General features: G+C 44.7%; 2 protein-coding genes across 8 annotated transcripts in view; one reads left to right on the top strand and one right to left on the bottom strand.

Moving 5' to 3' along the window:
- UBE3D (ubiquitin protein ligase E3D) overlaps positions 1–1,830 on the bottom strand; it is a 90,636-nt gene extending 88,806 nt beyond the window's left edge. For all 3 annotated transcript variants that reach the window (XM_061989849.1, XM_061989850.1, XM_061989851.1), the window contains exons 1-2: positions 1,734–1,830; positions 1,067–1,266 (exon numbers count right to left, since the gene is read on the bottom strand). In XM_061989849.1, the coding sequence (XP_061845833.1) occupies positions 1,067–1,266; positions 1,734–1,795 (262 nt within the window). In that variant the 5' untranslated portion in view covers positions 1,796–1,830. The remainder of the gene's footprint in view (positions 1–1,066; positions 1,267–1,733) is intronic.
- A 7,142-nt stretch (positions 1,831–8,972) lies between these two features.
- Positions 8,973–15,488, top strand: part of DOP1A (DOP1 leucine zipper like protein A) — a 66,181-nt gene continuing 59,665 nt past the window's right edge. For 3 of the 5 annotated variants that reach the window (XM_061989467.1, XM_061989464.1, XM_061989468.1), the window contains exon 1: positions 8,973–9,054. The gene's annotated coding sequence lies outside the window, so the exon portion shown is untranslated. Of the gene's footprint in view, positions 9,055–9,219; positions 9,279–11,256; positions 11,426–15,488 lie in introns of those variants that run through there. The other 2 variants (XM_061989465.1, XM_061989466.1) reach the window with 2 other exon arrangements.

Here is a 15,488-nt window from a genome sequence, read left to right as displayed (position 1 = left end):
TATAAAACATTAAAGGCTAACTAAGGTTATCCAATGTCAACTACCATCTGGTTCACACATGTGTGTTTCATTGGTATAACTTTCAATGGTAAATTGTTCATCTTTGATCTTTTGAAGCATGTCTCATTAATAAGACACACTAAATAACTGATGTATAATTGAATTGTTATAGCACATGCATAATTACAGATTAAGGTACAGAAGCAACCTCAGCATACCATTAAATCAACTTGAGTGCTCCAGCATGTTTCTGGTGCTGAAACCATTATTGTACATCACGCACTTCACTGGTTACTTCTACTCTAAAACCAGGGAACGGCAACTTTTTGTTACTTAATATATCTTCCTGTGCCACATCCCACTAAATAAATCTAAACATATTGATCTTGGATGTGAACATGAAAACAATGCCAGCTACACCAGCATGCTTCCTGTGTATGCAATTACATCCTACAACTGCATCGGCATCACGGAAATAAAGAAGGAGACTTTGCAGATGTTACCCACAACATTAACCTCTGCAAATTGAGGCTGAGAACCACAAGCCCTGACACAGAATCATAATCCTTTATGATTAAGTGTTCGATGATAATCTAGCGCGATAGCCCAGATGAATCATACCTGCATTTTTCGTTTCACTGAACATGAAATAGGGGGGAAAGAAAATATTAAGAGGGGAAGACCTGAGAGCAGCTCTCAAACTCCTATACAAAACACTCAGGAGCTGTTTCCCCTTCATACATTCCCTTTTGCACTTTTGATTTCCAAAACTGACAAATTTATTAATGTTTATCAGTTTCCGTTTCAACCGTCAGAGCTGAACCGAGCCTCTTAGAACAAGCAACAGCACACATGCATCCGAAACCACCAACTCCAGTTGGCCTGGGGGCTTTTCCTTTGCGTGCTGCAAAATCTAAACTGTAACGCTCGTGTTTGTACGTCACTTGAATCAGTGAGCTTTTGGATAACGCCAAACAAAGCACCCGGTGTCCAAGTAAGGGACCAGGCTCCCCGCTCCCGCCCAGCGCTGAGGGGCCGGCGCTGCCACCCCCCGCCACAGCCTTACCGGCGCCGGGCGGCGGGCGGCGCAGGCGCATGCGCAGGTGCAGGCCCTCGCCGGGGAGGCGGCTCAGGCCGCGGCAGGAGGACGGCGCCAGCCTGACCTCTGCCGGCAGCGCCGCCGCCTCGCAGCTCCCGCCGCTCCGCACTTCCACACGGTCCGCCGCTACCGACACGTCCACCGGCCAGCTCGGGAGGGCCGCCTCGCTGGGGACGCAAAGCAACGGGTTTACTTGAGAAAAGGTGTCAGGAGGAGCTGCTGCCTCACACGCGCGGGCCAGACGGGGCGAGAAGGCCGTGACGCGCCCCAAACCCGCGGCCTGGCTGGGCCGAGCCCGGGATCTGCCTGCAGCTCCCCCGCCGCACGAGTCGCGCCCCGGGACCCACGCGGCAAACCGAGGTCACGCGTGGGGGCGAGCAGCAACCGGGAGAAATAAACCATCGTTCTCAGGAAGCATTTATTTGCACAGTAACTCCGGCTCTTCCGAGTCGCACGGGAAGAAAAGGACAAGGCAGGGCAAGGGAGCCTGTATATAACCAGATGTTTGCTCCCTCCGCGCCCCCGTTTAAGGATGCTAACAGCCAGACCCGCCGCCCCAGCGCCACGCCCTGCGCCTCCCCCGCCGGAACGGGCCGCTGCGAGCGGCGGAGGGCAGGCAGCGGCCCCGCACTACCGGATAACCAGCAACGCGCTCTGCGTCCCCCGCCTGATCTCCAGCAGAAACTCTCCGGCCATGCCGGCAACGCAACGGCGCCGGCTGCCCGCGTAGAGGAAGCGATCGCTCTTCCGCCGGCCGCCAGCGCGGGCGAGCTGCGGCCGCCCGCCACAGCGCCGCCTACAGCCCGGCGCCGGGAAAGCGGCCCGGGGCGGCTGCCGCCAGCCGCCTGCTCGCCCCGCCGGCGACTGCGGAGTCGGGACTGGGTACCCTGTGGTGGGGACCGAAGCCCCGAAGCGGAGGCGTGCACAGTCAGCCCGGGAAGCCGCTCCGGGGTTCGGCTGACCTCATGGACTGTTATGCTCGCTAGACTCCTCTTCTGACACGCCACCGTTGTGTCCCATCTTCTCAGGCACCTCGCTACAGGCACCAGGGATAAAACCAATTCACCTCACGGTAATGGGGGATAATCAGGCTCCTTGATCAGGCTGTCTTCCAGGACTGTTGGGCCCTCCTTGGTGCCAGAGCCAGCTCGGCTTGCTGCCACCAGGCCTTAGGGCTTTCCACATAGAGCTGCACCCCATGCAGGCACTAGTGGTGCCCAGGGCTTGTCCTTCCCAGGGCAGCAGTCCCCCGTGATAACTGAGCTTTGTGACACAGAGACTTCCTTGAGTTGTATCAAAAGACTTCATCCATTTCCTTACTGTGATTGAGTTGTAACCTGTGATCTGAACTCCCACCAAGTTGTCACCCTTGCTGGTTTCTCTTCTGATCCTGAGGTACAAGCTCTGAGATGACCCATTGCCGAGCTCATACAAGAGCTCCACATACCCAAGACGCTGCTTCACATAGACAGCAGTATCATGTGGATAAACCGTTGGGGGGAGCAGGCTGAGAGACAGGCAAGCCTCAATAGTGTCCTTGCAACATGTTGCATCCTAGCTATCAGCAAGCCAAAAATCCAGACACCGAGCCAGGTTGGCCGATGGGGTCCTCCATCCCTCACAATATGGAATCACTCACTGTTCTCATCCACCACTTTCTCCTAGTGGTGTTGCTGTGTGGTTCAGGTTTGGCCAACTGTGATGCTTCCCCAGAAACACCTTTGTCCCCATCACCTGCTATCAGGGTGTGAGAGGCTGAAGAGATGGTCTCAAACAACCAGGGTCCATTGGTCAGAGGTTTGCTTTTTCAGTGTTTAATGAGGGTCTTCAACAAGGGAGCCACAGACATGGGACAGGCCTTGTGGATGTCAGGCAGTAAACCACTTCTCTCATCTCCTCTATATGTTTACAGGTGCTTAGCTGCAACAATTGAACAAAGCAAGGGAGCTAAATCATGTACCTCTCGGGAGCCCGCTCCCCTGCTTTTGGAAACAATACAGACCCATCTCCTGTGTGCAAGGTTGCCGTTGGTCATGAAGGGTGCTGTCAAGTCTGGGACAGGGATCATGGGGATACCTAAGATCTCTGAAGCCCACTGACTCATTTTCCAAAAAAAGCCTCAAACGTGCACTGCACCCATTCAGTGGTGCTGAAACCCCTCCCCTGAGCACTGACAGTACAAAAGGAAGAAAGACCGAGCTATAGGCAATGTGTCCCACCATCCCAGATTCAAAATGCCACTGGACATCGCTGGAACCCTGGATGGTGATCTTTCTATCTTCTATTTTCTTTACCATTTAAACATGAATCTGGGGCAAGCCCAGGGGTTGCACCATCTTGGTCATGACACAGAGTATGGAGCTTGTACTCCATTTGAAGACCTGCAGGTGGAGAAGGAGCTGTCCTGCTGTTGCTAGAACACACTTCCAACCTTCCACTTCATGGGAAACCTTCCATTTGCCTACATCCAACCACAGCCTCTGCCTGTCCTTCTGTGCAGTTTGGGTTCTCACATCCTTAGGATCTCTGGGAAGACTCTGTCATACCCTTTTTCATCTTCCGTGGTACTGCACAGTCTGCTGGACTTCTCCTCAGGCTCCTTAGATTTGCAACAACTCAGGCCTCTGAAGCTGCAGCTTTCTGTACCTAGTATGGTCTGGCTGGGATGGAGTTTCCTCACATTAGCCCATACGAAGTTGTGCTTAAGATTTGTGACCAAAAAGCATTGATAACACACTAGTGTTTCAGCTATTTCTGAACAGTGTTTGCACACTGGCAAGGGCTTCTTAGTGTCTTACTCTGCAAGTAGACTGGAGGGAGGGAAGAAGCTGGGGCGGGGGAGAGGTAGGACAGCTGACTCGAATTGGACAGAGAGATATTCCATAGCACATAATATCATGCTCATCAATTAAAAAAGGGGGATGTAGTCTTTCCAAAGTAGCCATTGCTTGGAGACTGGCTGGGCATAAGTGGTCTGTTTGTGGGAGGTGGTGAGTGATTATCTTTGTATGGGGTTTTTTTCCCTCTTTCCTTCACTTACTAAGCCATCATTATCTTGTCCCACAACTTTTTGTGCTTTTGTTCTTCTAGTTCTCACCTGCAGAGCAGATAACTAGCAGTTGGCTGAGGTCAACCCACTGTGCCCAAGGAGCTCTGTCTGAGCAGAGGCCTCTGCTGAGCCAGGAGCAGGCTACCCAGTCAGCACTGGGGACTGTGTCCTGCGTCATGTCACTTCACCACCACCCACTCCCTGCCTTGTCAACAGCCCCTTCTTCACCCTTTCTTACAAGTTTGCCCCAAACTCCTCTCAACCCCTATTCACCCAGCTCTTGAATGTTGTCCCATTGCACTCATACCAAACAGACCCTTGGCACTGGCATCTGCTGCTCTGGAGTGAGTCTTCCTACTGCTCTCACTGTCAGCCCACCTTGACACTTCTGCATGACTGTCCCTTAGCTCATGAGCACTGTCCCCACTGCACGCTTCATCCAGCACACTACCTTCAAAGTAGGTATGTAGATACCCACACAGTAGATACAAGTCTGTATCTGTATTTGAGGATACCAAAGAAAGAAGCTTTTGCTTTTGCTTTGGAAAAAAAGTCTTTTGCAGCATTATTTTCTATGAAAGTCACCAGACCTTTGGCAATTGCAGAGTTACATGATCTACAAAGCTTCAAACAAAATGGCAAATTTGTACACATTAATTTTATAGCAATTTACTATGACAATTACTTTGAGGTAATCTTACTCCTTGGAGTTGGCAAAACCAAGTAGATGTCTTAGGAGACTTTCAAAGAACTAGAAGGAGGAAGGTTAGATTTTCTGGGGAAAATATTGCAGACAATAGCCAGCGTGTCTCAAACAAGTAATTTTTTTTACAATGTATGAATTTATCCAAGTATTCTAAGATGCAGACTATACTGTCTAGGTGCCATTCCCAGGGTAGTGTTTTGGGATTTTGTTGTTGTTTGTTTGCCTTTTTAAGGAAGAAAAATATTTGGTCCACATGGTGGCTGTCATTTCCAATTACTTCACAAACCAATATATATATTGCAGGTTAAATTGTTCTGAGAAAGCAGGTCACACGTCAAACAAAATCCACGTAATTAAAGGAGAATCAACTCCTAGTATTAGTAAAACAGCCTTGGGCCTTGACTTCACAAAGGTTCACACAAGGCTACAAAGTTATGAATAATCTTAAGTATTTGCAGGGTGGGAGCCTAATTTAATCAAAATTGCCTATTATAGGTTTCTCAACATTGCTTCAGTGAAATAATTACACAGAAATGAAGGTAAATGCCCTACAGAGGGAGTACACCTAGCAATCAGTGGTACATCTAGCCCCATGTTTTGACTCTGAGGTCAGTAAAAGGAGGTACTCTTTAGGAAGAACTTCTTAGTGTGATCATTTCCCATTATTTCTCCTGCATCTCTCATTCTATTAGGGATGCTGGAGTGTACAACCCTGCCTATTTCCTTTAGTGTCCACTTACGGATGCATTTGCCATACAAATGAATAATACCACCTTGAACCTTTGGCTAATGTCCAAATCTTCAGCCTCTGGTGGCAATACGTTCTAGAAGCTCACAATCTGCTCTGCAGAAAAGCATTTTCTTTACATATCTCAAAAATGATTTCCTGCTGAAGTACCTTCTCATTCTCATCCTGTGGGATTTGGTTAGCAACAACTTCGTATCTTTCATGATTTTGTAAATCTTGGTCAGTCCTCTTCCCTGCCTTATCTCTCTGTATTGAACAGCCTCAGCTGGCAGCGGCACCATCCCTCCTCTGTGCCTTCCCTGGCTTCTCTACATCTTTCTTGATCTGTGAAGTCAAGAATTGACACAATAATCAATCTGAGGCTGGGCCAGAGTTTTATATAGCAGCCAAACAACTGCCTCTGTCTTGTTCTCAATATTCTTCCCGAAAACATATATTGTTCTATGGGTTTTTTTTTTTTATTCATTGCTACAGCACATAAAGCTGATGAGATCATTTCAGAGAACTGTTTGAGAGCTCTGAGTAGTAACGGCCACTACTAAATTCAGCAAAAGAGGAGCTCAGAAATCTAACTGCTTTACAGCTCAGGAGCATGTGAAGGCATGTAGTGAGTTACTGAAAGTCTCACCATCTCTGTAAAGATCCCCACTTTTAAATAGCTCCAAAAGCAACACCCTAAAAGCATTAGAGTGTCGGAGCAGTGGAATAGGCTACCCAGAGGGGTTGTGGAGTCTCCTTCCTTGGAGGTCTCCAAGACCTGCTTGGACATGTTCCTATGTGACCCGATCTAGGTTGACCTGCTTCTGCAGAGGGGGTGGACTAGATGTTATCTAAAGGTCCCTTCCAACGCCTACCATTCTATGATTCTATGATCACCAACTCTAATGAAGAATTAAATCTCGAATGCATTTCTAAGTACTTTCAAAGAAAAATAAATGTAAATACATCATTTTAATTGGAAATACACAACCTGCAGAGTCATACTCTATGCCCCAGAAAAAGTGGGAATTGTGAGCTTTCCAAAAGTAGCTGTTTCTCATGTACTGAATCCTAGGACAGTTTAATGAGAAAAGGAATTGCATTTCCTGTTTATTATTTTCCCAAGTCTGCAGAATATTAGACTTCATAAATGTTGGCTGATCATGTAAGTCAACAAGTAGAAATATTATGAGATTTTCCCCAGGCAATACATTAGAAATATTTACTTGTCTTCAGAAAAAGTCTAAAAATATTTATTATATAAGCTGAATGCACTTTTTCCCCCTTGCAGTTACTTAAATCATTCATAACCATAATAACTGTCTGCTATTATGAAGCCTGCTTAAATTTGAGAAACATAATGATGACTTTGAAACTAACAGATTGCAGCCAAAGAACTGCATCCCTCAAGCTTGGGAACTGGTTGCTTGAAAATCACCCTTGCAGCAGTAAATTCCTTCCACTATCATCCATTAGGGCACTCCACACCACCCTTCTGTGTAATAAGGCCTCGAGTGTACTAATCACAACGAACTTCAGAAAATTCTAAATGCAACTGCTAAAACTCAATCATATTTTCTAAAGTACCACTGTAACGAGATAAAATATCAGAGGAGATAGATTAAAACAGTACGTACCAGGCACAGGTACTTTATAGTTAGAACTAATATTAAAGTGGTATTGATTGAAATAAACATGGACTTAGTACAGACATCCCATTCTCTTAAAGGATGTCCTGGAATAGTAATAGGTTGCTCTGCCTGAGATCATTATCAACAACTTGATGGGGTGGGTCCAGTCACTCTAACAACTGTACTCAGACCATCATCATCACCTTGATGAGATGGACCTGGTTAATTTACATGTATGGTTTGTTATGGACTGTATTCTTGAAGAAAGATCAGAGACTGATAAGGATGGAACCCCCACCTCACACCAAATAGAATAACAATATGTATTATACAAGATTTTGTATGAATACAACATGGGATGTACTGTTGGGTGTGCTGGCTTTGTAGAACTATCTCAGCACAGGCATGAAATAAAGCTATATCTCACTCTGTGTGTAGGTGGGCTTATAGAATCACAGAATCATAGAATAGTTTCAGCTGGAAGAGACCTTTAAGATAAAGTCCAGCCTTTGTCCCATCCCTACCAACTACTTGACCATTTCCCTGAGTGCAACATCCATAAAATCACAAAATGGTAGGGGTTGGAAGGGACCTTTAGAGATCATCTAGTCCAATGCCCCTGCTAAAGCAGGGACGTCTAGATCAAGCCACACAGAAATGCATCCAGGCAGGTTTTGAAAACCTTCAGAGAAGGAGCATCCACACCCTCACTGGGCAGCCTGTGCCAGGGCTCCCTCACCTCAACAAGGAAAGTTTTTTCTTATGTTTAAATGGAACTTTTTTGTATCCCAGCTTTTACCCATTACCCCTTGTTCTGTCACTAGATACAACTCCTGACACCCACCATTAGGTACTTGTAAATATTAATTATTAATGATGGAAATATTAATGATTAATCCACCCATCTCCAGCACCTCCCTGGGCAGCCCCTTCCAATGCCTGACAACCCTTTCAGGAAAGAAATTCTTCCTCCTATCCAACCTGAACCTCCCCTGGTGCAACTTGCAGCCATTTCCACATGTTCTATTGCTTGTCACTAGGGAGAACAGATCGACCCGTCTCGCTACAACTTCCTTTCGGGTAGTTTTAGAGAGTTATAAGGTCTCCCCTAAGCCTTCTTTTCTCCAGCCTAAACAGCCCCAGATCCCTCAGCTTTTCCTCATAGGAAATGTGCTCCAAATCCTTTCCTAGCTTGGTACCTGCCTCTGGATCCTCTCCAGCACCCCAATGTCCTTCTTGTAGAGAGGGACCCAAAATTGGACACAGTATTTGAGGTGCTTATTGCACACTGGGCACAAATTGGCTTCTTGGGTAACACCACCTGCCTTCCACTTTTATCTGCACTATAGTGGGTAAACTACATAAAAATTAAGCAGAATAAATACATATAGATATATATAAATGTCCTGGGTTTATTGCCACCGTAGTGTGTACGTACCCAAGAAGCTCCCTCAGGGCAATCCACAGCCCACACTTCGGGCCATCTCTTCTTTCCGTATAATTAAAGCCGGGCGTGGGACTCCCGCGCGTAGACACACACACACCCCGCATGCACACATCCGTCCCACCGCCGCGCACGTCACGCCGGTGGCGGGAACGCCGCCGCCACGCGCCCACGGGGCGCTCGCCGCTTCCCGCCACCGGCGTCACGGCGCTGCCCGGCCCGCGCAGCGCACACCCGGCGCGGCCCGCCAGGGGGCGCAGCGCGGCGGCGGCGCGATGCGGCCGGGGCGGAGCGGGGCGGAGGGGGGTGGTGAAGGTGCGCCGCAGCGCATGCCGGGAGCTGTCAGGGCGGCCAGGGGTGCCGGTGGCGGTGGGGCTCTTCCGGCTCGGGTCGCTCAGGTAACGCCGGTGCCCCCTCCTCTCTTTCCTCCTCCCTCCCTCCCTCTCCTCCTCCTCCTCCTCCTCCTCCTCCTCCTCCTCGCGGCGCGGGAAGGTCGCAGGGCCCGGCGGCCGCAGCTCCTCCCTCCACGTCGCCGCGGCGGTGCTGGGGAGGGCGCCGCAGCCGAGCGGGGTCCGCCCCTGGAGCCGAGCCGGCCCCCTACTCTCCCCGTGCCGGGCCGCAGGTATCGTCGGGGCGGGCTAGGACCGGATCGGGCCCGTGCTGGCCTGGGGGCGGGCGGCAGGTGCTGAGGAGCATGGGGAGGGTGGTTAGCCCGTTAATCGCTCTGCGTCAATTCACCTGTGGCATCTGGCTCGCCGGACTGCCGCTCCATGGTCTGCCCTCTGTCCTACCCGATGCTGTCCCCTGTACCGCACAGTGGGCCGGGTGGTTCTCGAGGCTGCACAGCCTCTCCTCCCGTTTTGCACACATCACCCCCTCCTCACCCCCCTCCCCCCAGGCACCTGCCGCGGGCGCCGCTGGCAGGGCCTGGCATCGCCCTTCCTGGAGGGGCTTCCTCTAAGGACCTCTTCCCGCCTGGGAACGAGCTCGGCGTTCGGCTGCGAGAGCCGTCCTGTTTTGACCTTGAGCATGTAAGGGCTGCGGTCCCATTTGGGTCAGTTTCCTGGCTCGGCAGTTGTGCGTGATGTTTAAGAAGATACATGGAGCATAAGGCTGGCTGTAGTTCGTGTACTGCAGGGTTAAATTTCATCTGTTGATGCAGGGCTGTCCTTAAATCTTGTGATACCCACTCAAAAAGCATAAATATGTGACAGCTTCTGGTGGTAATGATTTCATTTTTTTTTTTTTAGAAATAACATTTCTATACTTATAATGATAACTAGAAAAGCCTAAACAATTTATCTCAGTCCTAAAATACAGTGGAGATGGGATGCAGATTTGTATGAGCTTATTCTGAGTGACTCAACCCTTGTATTTTCACTGCTGATGAGCAAGAAACCTTGCACTCCTAGATCATCTTTCTATACGCAGTAATAGGGGATGTCAGGTTAACTGCGTAATGTGATACTTGAATGGCAGCTATAGGAGTGTGAAGTGATGGGAAGACTATTTAAATAGTAGAGGGTTAGATGCTTGCAGGAAATAGGGGGCCAATATATAAGGTTAAAGATCAAGGTCTTTCATTTTGTTGCCAAGCCTTGGTCTGTCTGTTAAATACTTACACTGGCTTGCCTGTGAGGTTTGCCTTTTGTTTGTTTAAAATATGTGTAACATTTCAAAAACAGGCTTAGACCTTTTGCAGGTCTAATAATAGTGTAATGTCTAAATATTGTGATTATCCAAAATGTACAGTCATTTTTACTGTAACATGGATGAATGTCATGTGGGGGAATGTTGTTTGGAAAGAGATGGAACGTCAACAGTATAATTTCTGGTTTTGTTTTAATTCCAAAAGCATCCATTCTCATTTCAAATTAAGCAGCCTATTAATGAGAGATGAGGAAGAAGAGACTGCACTTCTAACCTCATATGTCTAATTTTCCCAACTTGTTAGTAGCACCTGTGACAGTAGATGTTTAAACAGCATCTTGCAAAGACAAGTTGTCTTAACGTCTTCTATCAGTGAAGTGGCTGTGCATTTGAGTGGATGGTTATGATCACAAGTTAGGCCGTGTTTATACTGATAGTGTTTTTCTCATGTAAAAATACTGGCATACTACACTGACCACTAAAAAGACTCATCACACAGAGAGCAGACTACTTGGGCAAGAATGCAGTCTGTCTGGTGTAAGTGAACTCAGCCTGTATTCTTCTGCTGTGGCTCTGAATAACAGGAAGATGTTTCTACGTGTTCATCGCTAGCTTGGTTCTCTTGACAAGGCTTACTGCTGCACAACTTTAATGTCTTCTTACTTAGCTGGGAATGACTGCTTGGGCTGAGCTGACTGAATATGCTTATTACTATTCTACTTTTTCTTTCTTTTTTTTTTTTACTTTTATGGAGCTGTGTTATATTAAATATGCAACATGTAGAAGAGAATCAAGAAGAGGGATGAAGTGCGTTGTAAAAAATAATTTGTGTTGAAAATTGTGGAGAAAAATCAGTGATAGAAAGAGACTGAACTAAATGATACCTGCTAAAGCATGAAATAGAAAAATGGAAGTAATTTATTTATATGCACATGAATTATCTTTCAGATTAATAATCACATTGCCCTGACTTGTAGCTGAAAGGAAGTTGAATGATAAATACAAACAGTAAGCAATGTGTTTCCCTCTGAGAGCTTGGGGAGAAGAAACACTGCAGGATCAACCATTTTTCCCCAGTAACTGAAACAAGAAATGAGAATAGAGTGCTAAAGAGATTCAGTAAGTGATTTCACTAGTTGACACATTGGTTTTTATTGGAACTTGTACTTCAATATAAGCATTAAAAATTATGTAAAGCTGAGGAATGATGCTTTGCAGAATTTGGTTTCTAATATAATTTTTAAAAATCAAAAGGAATTGAACCTTAAATCTATGTTTTTTCCAACTTTTTCTGAGGATAAGAAGAGCAAAAAATTTCTGGACCAGACACCATTTTGAAGAGTCAGAAAAGGATTCTACTTTACACATTCCTTTGCAGATTTTATCTGTAGAATTTGTGAAATTATATGCATTATACAACATAACCACCATCTAGATGATCATATGGCAAGTAACACTATTTCAGAATTAAAATCTGGATAAAATTATAGGAATTAGTTGACATGTGAAATAAATGATTTTGTAATATCTTAGAACCTCAAGGCATAATAAGAAAGGAGGTTGGACAAAGACTTACCCAAATGCTTTGTATTAAGAGGCTACCTGTCTAAGGCAGTGATAAGAGTATGAGAGCTTCTGGCATGGCTTTGTGAAAAGAAATATTGGGGTTTGGAGACAGAATGCTACACTTGCCCGAAGCTACATATTATTAGGATGAATAAAAGGTCCTTCTAAATCTTCAATTTTAAAGTTATTGTGAACTACGAATAAATGGATAACTCATCAAGCTACTATTTGTTTCTACTTTGTTTTATGAAGTTGATAGATTCCATGTCAAACCATGTGTTGGAATATTTAAAGAGACGGCACAATGTGAAGGTACAGCATTACTCTGGGAGCAAGGCTTTTCTCGTAGTAGAGTGCTGCAAGCATAATGTCAGACAGTAAAACTCATATACAAGTCCTACATCTATCTACCAAGCTGAAAAGTTGGTAAACTTCAGTTGGTAAACTATAGAGAAGTTGGTAAACTCTCCTTTAAAAGACTGTAGTAAATATCTAGGTTTAAATGTGGTCATACTGTTTTGTTTTTCACTGTTACCTTTGCTGTGGCTTTTTATTCTTGTTTGTTTCTGTATTTTAACTGTATTACTCTATTAATTGGATTTACTAACTTGCTGAGAGTGAAAAATAAGCAAGAAAGTAAAAGAATACCTCAAGATAAGTAAATGCTTGGAGAAGATGGGAAGAGGAGAGTTAGCTAGTTAAAACACAGTTCTTTTTGGAGAGGGTATGGTGAGCATTTGAAGTCATGAGGCTGAAACATCTAGAAGTAAAAATAAATTGCAGTATACTTTAAGAGCCTTTGTTACTGTGCTGTGACACCTGGAGACAAGGTAACTTTTTGAAATGGTGTACTTAAATCAGTTGTTGCTCAACAGAGAGGATAGTAGCCCCAAAGCCTAGTGGGTGTCTGTGAGAGCAGAGTGATTCCAGTGGCAGACAGCATGATCTCAAACCTCACTGTGCTGACAGGTGGTACGGGAGCCACGGGGAGGCTGCAGTTGTACTTAAACCAGAACATGCTCATTTTCTCTTTGCTAGTGATTTTTCCAACCCACTAAAATTGAGTGTTTGCTGTGGATTTAGCTATGTCAGATAAATAACTTCCATATTATGTTTAGAGTAATCCAAACATAGAATCATAGAATTCTTTCAGCTGGAAGAGACCTTCAAGATCATCAAGTCCAGCCTTTGTCCCAGCCCTATCAACCACTAGACCATTTCCCTAAATACAACATCCACCCATCTCTTAAACTTCTCCAGGGACAGTGACTCCAGCATCTCCCTGGGCAGCCCCTTCCAATGCCTGACAACCCTTGCAAGGTCCTCGTTCTGTCCAGCCTGAATGTCCCCTGGTGCAGCTTGAGGCCATTTGCTCTTGTGCTATTTCTTGTTACTTGGGAACAGACTGACCCCTGTCTCACTTCATCTTCCTTTCAGGTAGTTGTAGAGAGCGAGAAGGTCTCCCCTGAGCCTTCTTTTCTCCATCCTAAACAACCCCAGATCCCTCAGCCTTTCCTCACAGATGTGCTCCAAATCCATTCCTAGCTTGGCAACTCCCCTCTGGATCCTCTCCAGCACTTCAGTGTCCTTGTAGAGATGAGCCCAAAACTGGACACAGTAATAGAGGTGTGGCCTCACCAAGGATGAGATCTTTTCATGAAGGTGGGGAAACTTCTAATTCCACAGTGTTGCAGGTTTTATTGTGGATGCCTGAAAACGGCTCTTCCAAACCCAGGGTGCAAGCTAACCTTTTTCAGCATGGCAAGGGCTTGTTTTTATCTAGGGAAGTGCAGGTGATACACTGTATACTGTGTTACACTGAATTTCTGAGGTAAGAATTTTGTGTTTCTTTTTGGCTTGGCATGGTCGAAGTGATTGACTCCAAGAGGTTACATTTCATATATTTTAAAAAAATAATAGAAACATCTTAGATGTTATATTCTGCATTTGAGATCTTTGGGATGTCAATCTGGAGACTGATGTGAAAATTATCTTTTTAAAATGCCTTTACAAAGATTGTTTATGTTTCTGACAGATGCATTGCTGCTACAATTTAAATTTGGTGTAAAGAAAATAACTAACTGGGCTGAGATTAAATGAAGTTTAAGGAGGAAAGCCTCTGCAAACTTGTCAAGAGTGCAGGTTAAATTCTAGGTGATTTTTTTGTGTGTTTTTTTTTCCTTCAAATGTCTAGTTGCATAATAAGGAAATAGTGAGCAGTGCTAGATCTAGGTTGAAATACTGACTGTTCAAATACAGTGGTCAACAGTGGGAAGAAGGGGACAAAAAATGTACATCAGTGTTAAAGGATAACCACAAATTCAAGGAAGCATTTCTCATTTTTCTCTATGTTGTGTTATTCAGACTTAAATTGCCATCTGTTTTTTAGTAAGACTTGTTAGACATTTTGTGTAATCTAAAATAAGAAGCATGGATATCTGGAGTTTTGTTGATTTTTAGATGTAAAATGCATGGTGATTGAGTTATAATATAGTATACAACTCATGAATCATTTGTTGCTAGAAAGGAAAAAAGCATGGGAAAATGTTATTTTAAGAAGAAAATATTTTCAGTTAATGGCTGACCTGGGTTATAACAAAAAAGATGCAAATCGTCAACTTTCGTTTACTGAGCAATATAAGTTCAGATCTGTGAAATCTGAATGAAAGTTTTGTTTGATGTGCAGAAGAGTATGATCTCTTAAAAGTAGAAAATTGAGTATAAGTAAGGTTCCAGCAGTCATGCAGTGCAAGAGGACTTAACTGTAGAAAAGATACCTGTTAAACAGAGTATCACATTGTCACTTGGGCACCTGTTGTATGCCACTATAATGCTTTCATTGGCTAGGATGTATTTAGTTTGCTTTATTTTTATTTTTTAAAATGATTTTTTAACTGTTAGATGTGGTTTAAATAATTATTTATCATTAAGTCAAAGGCTATTTTAGCAGAGGAAACCTTTTATTGCTTTGTTACAGGAGCAGTGCTTGGAGTTCCTTGTAGAGAGGAGGGCTATTTTTTTCCCCTCATACTTTGCCACAAACATTAGGACAGTCCTGAGTAATATGCAGGCATAATGTACGAGGGCTAGAAGAAAAGGAGTCAGTAGCTTTTTGTTGGTATATCTGGACTCAAAAGAAAAATTTCAGTCTAGTGTATCAAATTGTTTTGTAGTTCACCTATTATATATTGAATAGCGATAATAGCTGTAATAGAATATAAGGGAGTAGAGGGATTAAAATGTCACCCTGAACTCTGTTTTGGAGAGGCAATTGGGAGAGATTTTGCACTGCCATTGGTAAAAAAAAAAGAAGTCTTTGGTCCCTTTCTTCTCCCCTCTGATAAATAGATAGGCAAACATTTGATACTTCTGAAAATTACATACTAAAGCAAATACATTCACTTAGGGATTGTTCATAATTATACATTTATTTTCTTACACAATGGATAGAGAAGTTGATTACTTGTTGAACATTCCTTATGAATTTTTAAACTTGTTACTTGTCCTTTTTATGAACTTGTGTCTGATTGTGACTTCAGAAAACCATGAAACAGGGACAGCAGAAGGGACATTTTACATACTTTATGTATTTCTATCAGACCATACTCAGTGGCAG

Source organism: Colius striatus, chromosome 2, assembly GCF_028858725.1.
Source record: "Colius striatus isolate bColStr4 chromosome 2, bColStr4.1.hap1, whole genome shotgun sequence".
In the NCBI taxonomy this organism is placed as follows: domain Eukaryota; kingdom Metazoa; phylum Chordata; class Aves; order Coliiformes; family Coliidae; genus Colius; species Colius striatus.
The sequence above is the reverse complement of the archived record's forward strand: the minus strand, read 5'-3'. Positions and strand labels throughout refer to the sequence as shown.